The sequence below is a fragment of the Zerene cesonia genome, chromosome 12 (genome assembly GCF_012273895.1).
Source record: "Zerene cesonia ecotype Mississippi chromosome 12, Zerene_cesonia_1.1, whole genome shotgun sequence".
In the NCBI taxonomy this organism is placed as follows: Eukaryota; Metazoa; Arthropoda; class Insecta; order Lepidoptera; family Pieridae; genus Zerene; species Zerene cesonia.
In genome coordinates, this window is record NC_052113.1 from 5,353,439 (window position 1) to 5,372,799 (window position 19,361).

Below are 19,361 nucleotides of genomic sequence, written 5' to 3' on the forward strand. Positions count from 1 at the left end.
TTAATGAACTAAAATTTTATTTATTATAGTTTTTTTATTAATTCCACAATAACTGTAAATTTCACAATATATTTCTAGTTCAACTAAATATTGCAAATAGCTTAACAATTAGGTAATATAAAATAATGGTACTTCTATACATTTTCTAAAATAAAAAACTGACTTATCCTATTGGAAAACTACTAACGATTTAATAGATACTGTCTTATTGTAACAAACAGCTACTGTAAGAACAATTTAAAATTGATTCTAATATACATAAACAGAAGCCATATCATCGTAATCATAGGTTCTTTTCAAAAATAAATCCATTAATGAAATTCCTGTTATACTATGCAGACCCGTATTTATAGGCAAAGCAGTCAAATTAATGAATGTTATATTTCCAGGTTCCAACGGCCCCAGTTTCCTATTGGAGATTCCACACCAAATTAAACTGGAGTCTTGATGTGAACGAAGCTTTAGAATTAGGTCTAATGTTCTCTCACTTGCATTTACAATTTTACATTTAAAATTAAATGGTTCATCAAGAGGGACCTTGCTGGGCAAATTTTCATATATCACTCGTATGTCACCATATTCTGGAGTCATCCTCTGTAGTTGACTTGTTTGTAACCTCCCCTTTTCTCCTAAATTAGACCTCCACACAATATCCAATTTACCAATATTCTTTGCTGTAGCAATAAGTTTTATATCTGAAGCTATATTAGGCTTAGGTGAAAGGCAATATAAATACTGACAGCTCTCTTGAGGTTGAAGTAAGGTAACCTCTCCAAATACTGACTTGCCATCAGACGTTTCATTCAATGATCTAACTGTAAACTGCTGTGAACTGTCAAGGGATACTTGCTCCAATATAATTGGTCCAGACGTTATATTTTGTACTTGAGCTTCAAGAAAAACTTCATCTGACTCTGCATTATAAAACTTAGTTTTAACATCCAGTGGCTTCATAACTTCAAATTTGAAAAATTTCCTGAATGAAGCAAGAGTGTTGTAGTTGGACATATATGTTACTTCACAAACTAATATGTGTGTGCCCAAGTCCTTAACTTCATGGTGTATCACATCACCTAAGGTTTCATCAATGTCTAACATTACTGGGGATTGATGTTGCTGGGTAGCCAAAGGGATCCTTTGAGAACTCGTTTGTAAATCAGCCTTAATAGAAACACTTTGAACGGGTTGATTTGTTTCATTATGAACACAAACATAACAAGAAAATGTTTCACCTAAATAAATATTACCAAAGCTTTGAGGCAGCAACAGAAACTGTCCAGCAGCCAGAGTTTCCATTTGAACAACAGATGTAGCATCATCTTTTAAATAATTGTTAAGTATATTTCCTGGTAAATCTTTAAAATCGCATGTTACGATTTTGGGGCTTATAAGTGCTGGCTTTGTAAGCCTCATTACTTTTAATGCCACTAAGTGGTCTACTCCTTCTTTATTCTCCATCGTAACTTTAAAAGTAGACTATAATATTAAAGAAAATATTATCCGTCTGGTTCGACAGAATGAAAAGCTAAACCTATCACTGTATTACTAAACAAAATATTCAATATGGGTATAAACACAAAGATCTTCCATTCAAATCCAACCAGAAGACGCTAAATGTTATTTAATTATAATTACATACATTTTAATATACGGGCAAAAAACTACACGAATTTTTTTTCGCAATAACTACTGTTTTGTGATTCTTGACTTCACATCTCATCTTGTCACTTGACAACTGTCATCGTCCGATGCGTCATTTGTCACTACAGACCAAGGCCTTTTTTTATTATTGATGCCTGGGTGCGCTGACGCGATATGTCCCTATAAACCTTATAGGTAGCAAATATACATACTATTTGATTCAAAATTATACATAAAGCATGTTTATAGAAATTGATCACAAATAAAAATTCTCTGCGTTTATTATTGGTAGATATTTATTCTGTGACTTGCTTACATTAGCAGTTAAATGTCAACGTCAGCTTCGTATATAAAGAAATGTCACAGCCTTTGCAAATTAATTAATTGAAAATAACATACAATTAATATAAATTGTACAAAATGGCATCTTTTTAATAATAAATCATCCGACAAATTATTTAAATCTAATGATTTTATTTATTTCTAGATTCGTAAGATACCTAGCTATAAGTGTTTAAATTATTTGGTGTTTAAAGTATTTGTACTCCGTTTTCAGTATAGATATTATTTCGATAAGACTGATGTGGCCCAATAGTGTCACGTTATAGTTTTCACATAAGCTAAAATAATGATTTTGTGATTTCGAGTTGTTGTATTATTTGAAACCAAAATGGCATATCAATCTTTACTGCAAGAATACATGCTAATACCCCCAGTAACCAGGGTATACACAACAGCTTGCGTCATTACTACATTGGCTGTCGTAAGTTTTTTTTTTTCCAAAATTATTTTACTATGCGTGGATTTTAATTGTATAATAATATTTTATGTTCTTTTCAGCAACTAGATCTGGTTTCACCATTCCAGCTTTACTTTAATCCTACACTAATCCTCTATAGGTATCAGATATGGCGGTTTATAACTACATTCCTTTTCTTTGGGAACTTAGGATTTAATTTCTTTTTCAATATGATATTCACATATAGATATTGTAGAATGTTAGAGGAAGGATCATTTAGAGGGAGGACTGCTGATTTTGTTGTGATGTTTTTCTTTGGTGCTGTGCTGATGATTGTATCCTTTTTCGACATATGAATAAATATTTTCAAACTTTATCACATATTAAGGAGTATTATAATATTTAATTATTGTAATTTATAGAGGCCTTAACATGTTTGACGGTGTACAATTAAAGTAAGATTCCTTAATGTTCTACAGTTTTGTGCATTTTTCATTAATTTATTATTCTTAGGACAAGCATTCACAATAATGATTGTCTATGTTTGGTCTCGACGAAATGTATTTATACGATTAAATTTCTTTGGCCTCATGAATTTCCAAGTAAGTGATTTTGTTTCTAATATGTATTTTTTTATATGTTTCTAATAAGAAAATTGTTTATCTTTGTTAATAAAATTGATTAAAGAAAAACAGAAGATGAATTTCTTTATAAATGATAAAATACATGTATTTGTTAAAGTAGTACAGACCATAAAATATCATTCCTGATTTTTGTTTAAATTTTTTACTTCATTTAGTTATTTAATTTACAGGCTCCTTACTTGCCATTTGTTCTACTTGGATTTTCTGTGCTCCTTGGTAATGCTATATCTGTCGATTTGGTGGGAATGGCCATTGGACACATATATTTCTTTTTGGAAGATGTTTGGCCTCGTCAATCTCGAGGGCAGAAGCTATTGAAGACACCCAAGTTTCTGTAAGTATTTAATTTTTTTTTTCATGCAGTAAGTAAACAATTTCAACAGTTACATAATATTTAATATATGATAATCATATTGCAACATTTAATACACACCTATACATAGAGAAAATACTGTGTATACAGTATTTTCAAGTGCTTTAAATTGTATATAGAATTATAAAATACAATTAAATACAGCTTTAAAGATTTAATGTATATTCAAACTGTATACTTTTATATTCATCACAATTACAATTTACTGTTGTGCAATGTTACAGATTTTGACAGATTGTAATCCAACATTTAACTTTTTACAATACCACACTGACTAGCCTGCATCACCAATATAATAGCTTTGAAATATTAGTTTTTATACTTAAATTGAAATTGACATGACATTATTTTTAGAAAAAAACTATTTGATCCCGAACCTGAAAGGGAATATGCCCCATTACCGGAATTAGCGAACGTTCGTCCTGGAGGATTTGACTGGCGTCGTCGAGATGAAGACAATCCTAACGAAGGCAATGGATAAAATGAGAATAGAACCATTTTTTTAGTACAAGAGCCAAACCAAATCCATTTTTTATTTAGATTTTAAATTTAATTTTAAACAAGACAAAGGGACATTCATTATATAAAAAGTATCAAGCACAAACTGCTCCATTTTTTTGCCCTGTGTGTAAAATAATTTTATCTAAGAATAACATTACTTTTTCAAGAAATAAATTATGTATATAAATTAGGAATGTTTTAATAAACCATTCTCATAAAAAAAGCAATTTTTCATTTATTCAAACATTTATTTGTCATTCTTCTACATAATTTACAATTAATTGTACATAGATCTATCAAAAATCTTATGCCAACAACTACGTAAACGTTTTCTTGACGCAGTTGTATAATACGAACTTTCTACTACCGCAACAATGTCACTACCAGCACAATCTCAAAAACTCCCGCTTGCATATTCAAATGTGGTATTATTTTTGTTTTATATCGAAATTTCATTACGAAAATGTCTATAGAAGATACATTTAATATAATCTTTACAATGAATGATTGATGAGATTGCTGATTTTAAAACTATAACTAGTCCTGAACGTGTATTTCTAGCTCTCAATTATTTTATGTATGATATGTTCTACCATATGTATGACCAAAAAAACATTTTATGAATACAAAGTACATTTTTCGTGACTCGTTTCTTACATTTTATTTATTTTCCGGTACGACTATGTTTGTTGAAGTTCTGTTTAAAATAATTATTTCTTGTTTCATTTTACCAATGAGTAAATGGATGGCATAAGAAATGTTAAAGGAATGAATTATATATGAATATGTTTTAATTGCACGGTGTATTTTTATCGTGTGTGTTCCATTAACTTAGCACTTAATTTATTAACAAAAACAAATGATAAGAAGTATTTAAATAGTATAGTGAAAATGAGACAATATGAACATTCAACATATTTACAAAAAAACATCAGTTATGCTAGAATCAGTCTTCAATCAAACATTGATACACACATTTAAACAAGTATTGACATTTTATACATCAACGATAAGTTCTTAAATTTTTAATTAATTTAAAAAGTTGCATCAATTGCTTTCCATTTTACAAAAGACACACACCCATAAAAATACATAATAATTTATGCCATATTATAGTATACATATTAGGATCAGTTTTATTCTAGTTAAAGATATTGCAAAATGCAAGGAATTTCAAAAATCAAATTATACTTAACAAAGGCATAAACGCGTGTATTTCAATTCAAACCACAACACTATAAATCACAATTACAGTTCCAAATCAACTTGTTAATGATTTAATGGATAACACCAAGTGACTAGTGTTCTGTTCTAATGGTGACATTAAGGAAACAATATTAGACCCCGAAATTACATTATTTTGCAAACACAAGATTAGTAAAAAAAGTCGCCAAAAAATATTAAGATAATATTTAAGAATAACCAAATATTCGTTTTTTGGTGTCGTTTATAAAAACTAATTTTGTAAGCGGTCCTTGTTGAGACCAAATAAAATCTAAACTAAATCCATCACATTGACATTTTCATAGTGCTACTATTGCGAGGAGCACTGTTATGTCATCTGGCTTTCCACCTGAAAATAAATAAATTAAAATTATAATCATATTAAAATTTCACACAAACATTAGCTTCTCATCTCTAAAAAAATACACAGAAATAACCTCAGCATTAAATAGTAGGGGTCGTTTTACGGATAGTAGAACCGTACAGGCAAAAAGTATTTATTTTACTTGTACTTTTCTACTCATAATTAAAAATTAGTGATATGTCTTATATCACTTTGAAAATAAATGATCCTCCTAAACCCCGCCCTACACCCATGTCCATATCCCCATCCTCTCCATCAGCACACAAACTCACCTATAGCATCAATGCCGTTCTGGCGGGCGCTCTTAGCGAACGGTGACATGTAACACCCGTCGAAGGACAAATTACGCGCCATCCATGCGATCGAGTTGGCCACCGCTTGTAGCTTCTGCGCGTCGTTATCCGCGCCGTGCGCGCGCCGCATCTCCGCGACTAGCACCGTCTCGGGCACGTTGTCGAACACGCCGTCAGTGGCCACGAGGATGACGTCCCCGCACTCCACTTTGAATTCGGCCGTCTCCGCTGATTCGGGCCTGGAATTAATGCACATGTTGGATACATCGTTGTTGCTGTGCATGTACATGAAATTGTTTTAGAACTTAGACTTGGCAAATTTTTAAAAATTTGTTTCTGTCTGCAGGAGTTTCAATCTCTATGCTTAAATTTATCACAATCGATTCATTTCTTTTGGCTTACGCCAAAATCCGTAAATTAATGTTTGAAATAAAATAAAATGTTCGCGTTTATTAGTAAGATTTTTAACATTACGGTTCGAATTACTTTTTATAATGAAACTTTAATACGAGTTCGTACATCTTGTTTAAAGTATTATTTTTTATACTTCTATACTAATAATGTCAAGCTGAAGAGTTTGTTTGTCTAAGCGCGCTACTACTGGATCGATTTTAAAAATTCTTTCACCTTTGGATATGTTCGTAATCCCCGAGTGCTATATAGACTAAATCTGTACACGTTCGAAGCCAGGGCGTACCTACTACCACTAGTTAAATTGATAAATTATTATGTATTTAGTTATTATATCCTACTTTATTTTATCTCGTAATATTAATTCATTGCGCTGGCAAATTGTAATTTACATAAACTGAACATGTCTATAAATAAAGTAATTTGAGCCCGAGGTTATACGAGACAATTAAATTTCACATTCGTCGTAAGTGTTAAAACGACGTAATATTATATTTTCACTCAATAACGTGCTTTCCAAATTAGATTTAGTCAAAAATATCTATAAAAAAAATTTAATGTAGATACTACTAGCTGTTAGTAACAATAATATTACGTTTTGAAGGAAAAACAAACCACCACACTTTTTCATTTATAATATTATTTTATCAATAGAGTAGTATGAATAAACGTGAATATTTTACCCTATTATTGGCACCGGTCGGAAAAAATCAGGATTGTTTAGGTTTATCATATATTCAATGCATTCAGCCTTATCCATTAGAAATTAAAGATAAGGTAAGGGTAAGTCAAAACCAATGTCTGCGACAAGTCACTCAATAAAATCTAGCAGATCAATAAATGTGAAATATGTGGGACGACCGAATTAAATCGAAATCTCGAGATTCAAATCTTTAAATATAACATTACTTAATAACATTGGTAATTTTTTCTTTGATTTATATGTTACAATCTGAACTGCTGAGCGGAGAAGTGAAACATGGGACACTCGTCCGCAATTGAACTTAAAAAATAAGATAAGAGATTCACTTGATAAACATGTATTTTTACGTCAGTGACATTCGTCACATTATGTAGGTAACTGCAATGATGAAATATTCATTCAAAACAACGAATCTATTTACCTCGTGTTATATGTTTATGTGTGTATGTATCTATCTGTATCCAATATTTTTATAGCTACCATATTGGCGTACTTCTACAGGGCTTCACTCTTCAGCATGTAAGTTGCTTTATTGATTTGAAATGGAACAATGATAATGTAAATTTATTGCGTATATGCAATTTATCTAAAGAATCGAGAAACATGCTTAAATTTATCAAATTTTGGTTGTCTTTTCAAAATTTCTGAACATAATTGGAGGTATTCACGACTTCTGGATGTATAGGAAAGTATTAGGACATATAAACACATAGAATCCTGAAGAAGGACAATTGTATTTTTGGGGACGCTAAACTGTGAGCGATTTATTCAATATATTATTAGTCCCGACTATGATGAATAAAATACGTTTAAAAGTTTTTAATTTCTAAATGTATCATACTCGCGTAATATCAAACACAAGAAAAAATTATAATTATATATAAAACTATAATTGAACTATAAAAGTCCATGGTAGCGAGAGCGGGTGGAAAGCTAATTATACTATAAAGAAGACCATAAGATCCGCAACTAGTCCGTAAATTAGATTTTGCTTTAAAGAAGAATGTTTTAACACGTCTGTTTACTTCTGAATTTGAATCCATAATAATATGTGGGAAGCCATAGATATTTTGGTATCAACCTTCATTGTGATTAGGCTAATGTGATTTTCATGTAATTTTTAGTAGTTTAAAAATACACAATATTACCATTTTACAAGTTACACTATGCACGTGATTGTAAACTGGCAGATATCCAATGAGCTAAAAATTCTAATATTAGACTGTTCAGAAACAACAACAGTGGCTTTGGAATGAGCACATGACCACTGGTCTCGAGAGACTGGACTCGCGACAAGTCTTATGACTTGTGGAAATACAACGAAAATATACATTCTACAATTCAAATTCATTTTCACTTGTTTATTCTTAAATATTCACGAGGTTAAAATTGAAATTTTCAGTAAATATACTTTATACAACATAACATTGTAACGCTTTCATAAGTTCTGTTATTTAAAGACTATTATTTAAAAATATAAATTATATAGTGTCTACAGTCTACACTCTACTATAATCGGTTATAAAACAACGACCAATTAATAGGGGAAACACTACAGTACACTCTGAAGTGTTCATCCTTTTTTTTTTTTTTTCGAAATTTATATTCGAAAGAGTAAGTAATAAAATAAAACATCTCGTATTTTCCCACTGCAAAATGGTGGATTATGTCGTTAGAAGGCGAACTATACAAGTTTTATTATTAATAATCTATTATTATTTCTCAATATTCACTAAAATTTTTCGTTCTATATGAAAAATTTGGACTACAAGTTTTGATGTACATTGTGCATTTGCAATCTGTTGTTGCTTCAATTGCTGCTAATTTCGAGACCGCAATTTGATACATGTGTAAACTGTTCATCAAAAAACCTTGACTAATGTTTACTTATATTATTATCTCTGTTAGTATATAACCTTTTGCTTTTCTAATATGTCTTGTTTAGATAACGAATTGTCAATAATAAACGTATACAAAGATTTTATAGTACATATAAGGAATATGTAGGTACTTACAAATGTTGACCCAACTAATTTTCAGGAAAAAATTTTTGATAAAAATGATGAAAAAAAAAGAGGCATTAAATAAAACCAAAAAAAAATTATATGTATAGCATATTTTTTTGTGCGCTGTTGAAAATGGTAATAAATAGATTGCGATAATGCGCTAGTAAATACAAATCAATAATAAACATTAGTCACCTGTCACTTAGTACATTTCTGTCATGTCCAGGTGGCGGCAGACTGAGTTGGTATGGCGTGTTGAAGTAATGTTGTTGTTCGTGAGATCGATGGACGACGCGACTCCCTCGGACAACCATGTATCCACTGTCGCCGATGTTAGCTGCCCGCATTATACTCTCGTTGCGGTCCAGTATCATCACACAAGCTGTGCTACTACCTATTTAACACAGATTGAGTTCAGTGAAATATTTAAGATAAGTTTAATTATAAAGGATTAAAAAATAATTGTATTATAGACCCGAGAAACAACTGAAGATTTTTCTTAGAAATCCTATGGGAACAGGAACTATACCGACTATGTGGGCCAAGCCACAGGTGAAAATCTTGTTTTATATATTTTCTGATTTTTCGATTAGCATCTATATTGTCCAAATAGCTATTTTGAGCGTGTGTGTAAACACATATATTATATGACACATAACATGATAATTCCAGTGCATGATTGATATTGTTTGTTTAAAATTATATATAGAAATACATAAAAATGTAAAATGAATTAATTAATATGTAATTAGGAAAAATGCAAACTTTTAAGTGCTCTTTTCTAAGGACTTAAATGAACAAACTTTCCTTTATTCTTCTAATAATAATAATTAAATAAAAAAGTTCTTCTTCAGTCTTTGAATACATTCCAAGAACAATTATGTGGTTTGTTCTTAATATACACTTAAATTCATATCTAATTAAACTTCATTTGAGGCAACAAAGCAATGCAATCTATTATGTAGCATAATCCATTAGAAAACATTAATTTAAATGATTCTCATTTGATCCGTTTTAATAGTTAAGGCTATTATGCACAATAAATTAATTTTATTCTTATATCTATACAGGTGAACAAAATAAGCATTTATTATAAAATAATATAAAAATTATCACTAAATTACCTAAAATCGGTTTTTTATGCTCCAGTAATTCATAATAAGACTTTGCTAGAAGATCACCAGGCTCAGACAGTTTGAAATGGCCCATACGTACAAGCCTCTCACATGTCTTCATGAGATATGATGAAAACTCCCCTGGATCAATTCCATATGCTCTCCATCCTCCAACTCCATCAGCAACACCTTAATAGTCAATAGTTATAAAGATTGTGCATAATTAAAATGCATAACACATTTATTGGACTTAGGACTCAATTTGTTTTTAAGTACAACTAAAAAAAGGTATTAATGATATTATTTAATTTGAAATTTATTACAATGATTTTCAATGAATTTAATCACATGATACATGTTTATTACTTTTGCACCACACATCATTTAAAATCACATATAATTTATTAACTATATCATTTGCAAATCATGCTTCTACTTAATATACATTTTATTTCAAAGTGTAAAAACGAAATAGTAAGATATTAATTACAGAGTAGCACACTTATATATTTCTACTAAGTTACATTATTACTCTGAATATTTAAATTGATGGTTCTTTTCACCATCATGTAACAGAAGTATTTTGACTATGGTGTTTTTACACAGATTAAGTATTGAGATATAAACTATCTATTAAACATATTACCCATATAAACACGGCCATTCAGAGTTTAAAAACTGATTTATTGCAAGATGCAAGGTATACAAAAACATATCTAAATAATACAAACATATTAAATATGTGTTATGAGCCAATCAGTTTAATAATTCAAACTTTTATAAAAAAAAATACCAATAGTAAATGATCTCAATACAGATTGACACTAACGACATATTATGTTGTAAACAACCTAAGATTGATAAGAATGGAGGAATAGCAAGTTTTTTTATATAAATGTGTTCTGATACCAATACCCAGTGAGAAAATATAAATTTAGTATAAAGCAAAACAATTTTGTGAAATAAATGTTCTAAGGGGTAACAACGTATAGTTAAGTTGTAATTTTTACCGATAACATCCGCATTGTTGAAGTTGGTAGAGAACCATGCATCGTCGCCAAATTGCCCCTTATGTGACCTACCATTAGCAATGTCTTTTGGAAAACCACAAACCACTGACACTAAGTATGGATGTTTTTTGTTGGAGACGTTTAATTCAGTAGCACTTGATAAATTCGAAAGTCCATTTCTTATAGCACGTGATAACACTCTGCCTGTCCAAAATATAGAATGCATCATTCATACGTTATTATACCCCTTGATTTCAAAGGTTATTCATAAATAATCAATGCGAATTAGTGAACCCATATTTATCCGTTTAAACTATCACATACTACTCCAATCGTAAAGATAATTTAATGTATCTACACAATAAAAATTTGAGCGCAAATGACAAACTCGAACCAATGTCCAATTGTCTTTTGACCACAGATTCAGAAAGTTGCTCCTTTTGACGATAGCTAAAGAACTATAGACAATTTCATATGGACAAGTGACACATGAACAAGTGAATATATTATAATATTATTATATTCTCAACAGTCTCATCGTAAAGGAAATATATTTTCAGCACAATTTTAAGTATTTTCCATGAATAGATAAAATGGCTTGTAAACAATTGAAATAGAGAAGTATGATTATTCCGACATCCGCTTTTTAATTTCGGTGGACTGGAACTTGTTATTCTTTTAAAATTTAACAAGATTATAATTAATTGTATTACTTCATAACGACTGTCCATTACATCTAACTTATGATCTTAATTTATTAAAGTTGATAGATCTTCTTCAATACCACAATTGTTTATTCTGATAGAAGTACAATTAGTGAATACCTAGCCTAACATTATTGATCCATAAACAAAAGTTCAACGAAACTGACATTTCAATTTTCATAGATAATGTGGGAAGGCGTTGTAGAAGAAAGCTCAGAGACAGAGTCTGAGTATTTAAACTAGGCTTCCGATATTACATTCTGCTGAAACTAAGTTAAACAGCCTATTTCTTTTCACTTAGTGTTATTCCTACTACGAGTAGAGTGCTATATATTTTATGTAAAAGGTTCACAAAAGGCATAAAACTGGTGTTCGATAAGTCACTTGGCAATATGCCTGCCGTCAGGGGAGATGGTATGCGAGGACTCGCAGTCTTTATATCAGACATAAGAAACTGTAAAAGCAAAGAAGCAGAAATAAAAAGAATAAATAAGGAGCTAGCTAATATAAGAAGCAAATTCAAGGGCGATAAAACCCTAGATGGATACCAGAAGAAGAAGTACGTATGCAAACTTCTGTTTATATTCTTACTTGGGCATGATATTGATTTCGGTCATATGGAAGCAGTAAATTTGCTGTCCTCAAATAAGTATTCTGAAAAGCAAATAGGATACCTGTTCATTTCTGTCTTGGTCAACACTAATAGTGATCTCATCAAACTCATTATTCAAAGTATAAAGAATGATTTACAGTCTCGAAATCCTATTCATGTTAATCTTGCACTCCAGTGTATTGCAAATATTGGTAGTAAAGAGATGGCTGAGGCTTTTGCTACTGAGATACCTAAATTGCTTGTCTCTGGTGATACCATGGATGTAGTAAAACAATCAGCTGCACTTTGCCTTCTTAGACTGTTTCGTAAGTCACCAGAAATAATACCAGGGGGCGAGTGGACATCTAGAATCATACATCTATTAAATGATCCACATATGGGAGTTGTTACTGCTGCTACTTCTTTAATAGACGCACTAGTGAAGAAAAATCCTGATGAGTACAAAGGTTGTGTCACATTGGCTGTGGCAAGACTGAGTAGAATTGTAACTGCTAGTTACACAGATCTCCAAGATTATACATACTATTTTGTTCCTGCACCTTGGTTGTCTGTAAAACTTCTGCGTCTTCTACAAAATTATACACCTCCATCTGAAGAACCTGGAGTGAGAGGGAGATTATCGGAATGTTTGGAGACCATTTTTAACAAAGCTCAGGAACCTCCAAAATCTAAGAAAGTTCAACATTCAAATGCTAAAAATGCAGTTCTCTTTGAAGCTATAAGTCTAATAATACATAATGACAGTGAGCCTAATTTATTAGTTCGTGCTTGTAATCAGCTTGGGCAATTTTTAAGTAACCGAGAAACAAATCTACGTTATTTAGCTCTTGAATCTATGTGCCATCTGGCTACTTCAGAATTCTCTCATGAAGCTGTAAAAAAACATCAAGAAGTTGTTATTCTTTCAATGAAAATGGAGAAAGATGTATCTGTACGACAGCAAGCTGTTGACCTACTCTATGCAATGTGTGATAAAACCAATGCTGAAGAAATAGTGCAAGAAATGTTAGCTTATCTTGAAACAGCTGATTATTCAATAAGGGAGGAAATGGTCTTGAAGGTTGCTATTCTAGCTGAAAAATATGCAACAGACTTTACTTGGTATGTGGATGTGATACTTAATCTTATTAGAATAGCAGGAGATTATGTATCTGAGGAAGTATGGTACAGAGTTATTCAGATCGTAATTAATAGGGAGGAAGTACAAGCATACGCAGCAAAAACAGTTTTTGAGGCTTTACAAGCCCCAACCTGCCATGAGAATATGGTTAAAGTGGGAGGGTATATTTTGGGTGAATTTGGGAATTTAATTGCTGGTGATACTAGATCATCACCTCAGGTTCAATTTGAACTCCTGCATTCTAAGTATCATTTGTGCTCAGCTGCTACAAGAGCATTACTACTTTCCACTTACATAAAACTTGTAAACCTGTTCCCAGAAATAAAATCAAGAGTTCAAGAAGTATTTAGAGCAGATTCTAATCTACGCTCGGCAGATGTGGAGCTGCAACAGAGAGCATCTGAATATTTGCATTTGAGTATTGTTGCTAGTTCTGATGTATTAGCAACAGTACTAGAAGAAATGCCAGCATTCCCAGAAAGAGAATCTTCAATTTTGGCAGTTTTGAAAAAGAAAAAACCAGGGCGCATTCCAGATGATGTCAGAGAATCAAAGAGTCCTCAACCTACTGCTACCCCAGCACCTGTTGTTAATAATTCTGCTAATTCAGTGAATTCCAGTGCTGATCTTTTAGGGTTAGCCACTCCTCCTGGAACTACAACAGCCACTACAGGGAATGGCTTACTGGATGTTCTTGGAGATTTATACACAGCTCCTAAAATAAGCCCTTCAACAGTTCAACAAAATAACATCAAAAAGTTTTTGTTCAAAAATAATGGAGTTCTATTTGAAAATGACCTCATTCAAATTGGAGTAAAGAGTGAATTTAGACAGAATCTTGGAAGAATTGGCCTGTTTTATGGGAATAAAACACAATTTGCTATTCAGAATGTACACCCAGAATTAATTTGGACAGATTTGCATAAACTAAATGTGCAAATGAAGCCAATGGAACCGATTTTGGAAGCAGGGGCTCAAATCCAGCAAATGTTGACTGCTGAATGCATCGAAGATTTTGCTGATGCACCAAGCATGTCTGTGTCTTTTGTTTACAATAATGTTCCTCAAAAAATAACAATGAAACTTCCTCTTACATTAAATAAATTTTTTGAGCCCACTGAAATGAATGGTGAATCCTTTTTTGCTAGATGGAAAAATTTGGGTGGTGAACAACAAAGAGCACAAAAAATTTTTAAGGCACAAGGTTCTATTGATTTAGCTGCAACCCGTACAAAATTATCTGGTTTTGGAATGCAGCTTTTAGATGGTATTGATCCTAACCCTGATAACTTTGTTTGTGCTGGAATAGTCCATACCAGGCTTCAACAAGTAGGCTGTCTCATGAGATTAGAACCAAATAAACAAGCTCAAATGTTTAGACTCACTGTAAGATCAAGTAAAGAAACAGTTTCTCAAGAAATTTGTAATCTTTTGGCAGATCAGTTCTAAAACACAGGCTAATTATTATGAATCTATTTTATGTAATCAAATTGAAATGCCATTAGAGATTACATAATAAATGTCTTTCTTAATACTGAAAGTGTTTTATAAAAATAACATAGAATGGTTCATTAATTGACCATTATTTTCATAGATAATATGCATGCTTGGTTAAATTTCAGTAATTATTAGGTAGAAATTTATGTAAATTTTTAGTTTATAATTTTTTAATGATTCATACATAAAGTACATAAAAGACAAAATAATATATTCAAGTTTATTTCTATGTAGATAAATTGTAAATTTATGTAAGTCATTAAAATGATCTTAATATTATTTAATAACTTATAAATTTGTTATTTATATCAATTTTGGTTACTGATAAACAACTGTGGATGTATTATTGTTTATTCATAACATTTTTAAGTAAAGCGTTCAAGCTACACACCACATAGATAAGCTTTTTTTTAAATTAAAAGTAATCTTAAGAGTGTATTATGTTTATAAAAAATTCAATGTTAATCATATCTATAAGTGTAACATTTGGTGTATATTTCATGTTAAATTATATATTCAAAAAACTGGAACTTTGCTGTTTATTCTATAGCTATAATATTATGCAATGTAATAAGATTTATTGTTATGTAGGTGCAGACAACCAAAGTAAATGGCAATGAGATGACACTGTACTCCTTCGACCATTTTTGTAATAGTCAAATTTATCTTGTAACAATTTATATAAAAATTTAAAATGTTAATTAATTGTTTGTTTATTATGTCAATAACTAGTATATTGTAAACATTGTACTTTGTAATGACAAACTATTTTCTAAAACAAGCTCTTTTTAGGATTTTGAATTGTTACAAGTTATTGCTTTCATATCATGTATCATGGCAATAACATTATGGTTATGTTATTGATTAAAGTAATATCATATTGAAAGTGTCAATGTAAGAGCACAGGTAGTAAATTCTTGTATTGGATAAATGTATAGTGTATCCGCCTAATAAAAATATACTTACAAATCAATAATACACTGATGCACATATTGTCTTTGCCCAAATTATTTTCATGTTTCAAAAATCTTGTTGAAATCAAGTGTTGTTAAATAACTACTCAGTTCTTTTCATACTTAACAGCATCCATTTTTCAAATGTTCTAAAAAAGATTTATGTATATTCTTATTTGCTGTAAGGTGTTCTTTAATTAATTTGAATAATAACTAACTTTTAAACTTGTTTAAGAGGTATTAAAATCGCTCAAAATAAATTCACATACAATGCTTGTACATAATATTAAGAAAATAATGCTGGTTCGTAATTGCTTATAATAATATTTTTGGAAGTTACTGAATTCAATGACATCTACTGTTAACTGATTTATTGCGGCTGTTTCTTATATGTATAGTTGTAATGAGATTTTCACAATACTGTTAATTATGATTTCATGAGAGAATTAATCATTGTTGTTATGCATTCCTAAGCACTTGCTTACTGCTAGATATTCCTTGATTATGTATATATTTATGAAATTGTAAATGTGAAATAATTTTAGGACCATGGTATTACATGGACATATGTCATACATCTGATGAGTGGATATAAAATTTGTTAAACATGTAAGTTCTGAGTTTATCGAATCTCATGTAGGGGTTTTTATTATCAAGTACCATATTATTACAACAATATAGATTAGGACATTTGGTAGTTTTATCGCATATTGAATGTTGTTATTCTACACTAGTGTAGGTATGCTGGACTTTCAGTTGCATGATAGATTTGTAAGGTATTAGAAAAATGTTTAAAACTGAGTTTAATCCTACATTTAATATATATGTATATTACGAAATGGTTAATATAATATTATAAAAGCTTTCAGGTACATAACTAGATGTATTGTGTGATTTATGTGTACAATTTGCATGAGATATTGAGATAGTCTCAAATATGGATTTATAGTTGTTTCCCTTGTGCTTCAAATCATATAATAACTATTGTCTTAATAAAAAATATTTAATCAAATACACATTTAAGAACTCTTTTATTTATAAGACTGCTTAATATGAGATACATGGATTCAGAAAAACAATTTTTATTAGTACATTGTCTGACAGGATTGAATGTGTATGAATATTTTAAAATCATTTCCATATCTGTCCTATTACAGTCACAAACTACAAAAGTTCCTAAATTTAAAATTATTGATGTTCGATGTACTATACAATCAATTTCCATCGAACTTGTGAGATATTGTTAATCAAACCATTCCTCCACATTTGGTGAATTTTCCAGCACATCATTCGATTCACTGAAAAAGATAAGTAATATTTTTAAAACATTTATTCAAATAAGATTTTAAATGAATAACTTAAAAATACTTAAGATTTCTTACCTGTCTAGTGATGGATCATTGCTAAACATCTCTGTGGGCACAGTTGGTGGTGCACGCTCAGGTAATAACTTTAAATATGTTTGTCTAGATTGTAGATGACGTTCTACTTCCTCGGGAGTCATATGGCCATCGCTTGCTGTTAGTCCAAATCCAAGAGCTGGTGAAGCTTTGGCCTGTGAGTTGGTACTACCTTGCTGCAACAATTTCATTTAATGTGAAAGGCTTTTGCAAAACATACATTAAAAATAAAAATGTGTAGGAAAAAAATATATTCAGACTTTGTTTTATAGGTGTAATGTTTTGTAGTGAATAGTCCTTAGATTATTACTATTGGTAGATGATCACTTTTATAAAAATCATTTATTCTAGTGATTTGTTCAAATATATTTTTGATCATACTTGAAATTATCATATTTTAAGAATAAAATGACATTTTAGGTAAGACTACCTAAGACTGTAACAATCTAGATTAATTTGTGAAAATAGTATATATGTTCTATTTATTTTTTATTTAAATTTGTGAAATTGCCCTGTCTATGCATAATCAGATATGTCTTATTAACACAAAAAGAAAATTTTAAATTAAAAGGGTTTAAAATACTATTCTCCTATAAAACATCAAAAATAATAAAATTTTTAATAAAGAGGGTCACATAGTTTTGACTCATTTAATGCAATATTTACATAAAGCAATTTTTGCTTCAATTATACAAACTTTTATGTCTATATTACATACTAGGTATTCTTTGAATACATACATATTACTAAGTCTAAATATAAATCTAATCAGACATAAACCTCAAAGACTAGTAGTAAGTAACTTCTCATTATTTTACCACCTATAATCAGTTTTTAAAACATTTCTTAGGCATATCATTTTTGTCTTACAGGATGATTAGCATTTGTAGGTTTTTTAGGAACAACTGCTCTTTTCCTTTTGATATTACTATTGAGACCTTTATTCACTGAAGATGGTGTTGATAAAGCTGGTTGACAAGCATTGGCTTCCATTTTCTTTCTGTAAGAGTAATGTTTATTAAAAACATTAGCATATTATACAATACTAAGTATTCTACTATAGATATAGAATATGAAAATTATATGAATAAAGTATTAGTCTGTTCATACCTTTTCACTGATTCTGTATTGGTACAACTTGTATCATCAGATGACTCTGTGTCTTCACTTTCAGAGGTAGAACTATCAGGTTTTTCATACTGCAGTAATCTATCTAATAAAAAAGTTCGATCTCTTGAAACTTTTAACAACCTCTTCTGACTGGATCTCAAAGCATCTTGAAAGCATTCATTTTCCTGGAACATCAAGGATATGATATTAAGAAAGTGTTCATTAACAAAGGTATGCAATTCTACAATAATATCCAAATTTGTTAACTCACATATATCAAATATTTCAATTTCTTTTTTAGAGCCAAGTATTGTGCTCTATAATTTGGTTCAGGCTCTGGATCACTACTGCTTTCACTAGAATAATCTTTATTTGAATCTGCTTGAGAGGTATCGGCAACAGCACTACTGCTATTTACACTTGCCTCTTCATTAGCTTGCATATTAGCCATAGAGCGGCAGTACCACCCATCAAGCATTTTCTATAAATAAATAAAAGTACCTTTGTATAAATTTGATAAACAGTTATAGTAAATATAATGTTTTCTCTTTTAAAACCTTTGGATAGTTCTCGGACGCCAGCTTTATAATTTATGATGTGAGTTCCTGTTAATATACGTTATTTCTGAAGATATCCTTCATAGGAATTACTGGTAGGAACTAAGTTTGTGTTTACTTTATTATCACTCAATTGAATCAAGACAAATGAACCTCCACAGGGCTTGTTGCTAATTTAAAATTTGGCTGAGGATTCAAATTTTAATATCAAATAAAGATAGATATTTTATCAGATATTATTGTATGCTGAATTCTGAGCTCGACTGAACCTGAAATATCAATTTCTAATTTTCATACTAATCTGTTATCTGACATTTGGCAATAATTGTGACGGTTCAAGTTTTTAAAACGCGTTATGCATAGACAATTGTATATCTATGCGC

The 19,361-nt window shown here is 30.5% G+C and overlaps 5 protein-coding genes across 6 annotated transcripts; 2 read left to right on the top strand and 3 right to left on the bottom strand.

The window, feature by feature from the left end:
* Window positions 1-21: 21 nt before the first annotated feature.
* LOC119830655 (trafficking protein particle complex subunit 13) lies at window positions 22-1,744 on the bottom strand. Its single transcript, XM_038353723.1, has one exon. It carries the CDS (start codon window positions 1,456-1,458, stop codon window positions 250-252), a length of 1,209 nt encoding a protein of 402 aa, XP_038209651.1. The 5' UTR covers window positions 1,459-1,744; the 3' UTR covers window positions 22-249.
* Window positions 1,745-1,991: 247 nt separating this feature from the next.
* LOC119830660 (derlin-2) lies at window positions 1,992-4,044 on the top strand. 2 transcript variants are annotated; one of them, XM_038353730.1, is made up of 5 exons: window positions 1,992-2,404; window positions 2,482-2,715; window positions 2,860-2,982; window positions 3,195-3,362; window positions 3,752-3,875. In XM_038353730.1, exons 1-4 carry the CDS (start codon window positions 2,312-2,314, stop codon window positions 3,360-3,362), a joined length of 618 nt encoding a protein of 205 aa, XP_038209658.1. In that variant the 5' UTR covers window positions 1,992-2,311; the 3' UTR covers window positions 3,752-3,875. The 2 variants fall into 2 exon arrangements, with proteins under 2 accessions (XP_038209658.1, XP_038209656.1); XM_038353728.1 differs by having other exon boundaries at window positions 1,994-2,404; window positions 3,195-3,358; window positions 3,752-4,044.
* A 1,045-nt stretch (window positions 4,045-5,089) lies between these two features.
* LOC119830656 (protein phosphatase PTC7 homolog) lies at window positions 5,090-11,393 on the bottom strand. Its single transcript, XM_038353724.1, has 5 exons — window positions 11,025-11,393; window positions 10,024-10,203; window positions 9,095-9,293; window positions 5,759-6,018; window positions 5,090-5,471 (listed from the first exon to the last, which is right to left on the bottom strand). The coding sequence occupies exons 1-5, from the start codon at window positions 11,251-11,253 to the stop codon at window positions 5,422-5,424; spliced, it is 918 nt and encodes a 305-aa protein (XP_038209652.1). The 5' UTR covers window positions 11,254-11,393; the 3' UTR covers window positions 5,090-5,421.
* A 508-nt stretch (window positions 11,394-11,901) lies between these two features.
* LOC119830650 (AP-2 complex subunit alpha) lies at window positions 11,902-16,927 on the top strand. Its single transcript, XM_038353712.1, has one exon. It carries the CDS (start codon window positions 12,121-12,123, stop codon window positions 14,908-14,910), a length of 2,790 nt encoding a protein of 929 aa, XP_038209640.1. The 5' UTR covers window positions 11,902-12,120; the 3' UTR covers window positions 14,911-16,927.
* Window positions 16,926-19,291, bottom strand: LOC119830659. The gene is made up of 6 exons (XM_038353727.1): window positions 18,979-19,291; window positions 18,693-18,902; window positions 18,422-18,606; window positions 18,182-18,311; window positions 17,294-17,487; window positions 16,926-17,209 (listed from the first exon to the last, which is right to left on the bottom strand). Exons 2-6 carry the CDS (start codon window positions 18,897-18,899, stop codon window positions 17,155-17,157), a joined length of 771 nt encoding a protein of 256 aa, XP_038209655.1. The 5' UTR covers window positions 18,900-18,902; window positions 18,979-19,291; the 3' UTR covers window positions 16,926-17,154.
* Between the last annotated feature and the right edge of the window lie 70 nt (window positions 19,292-19,361).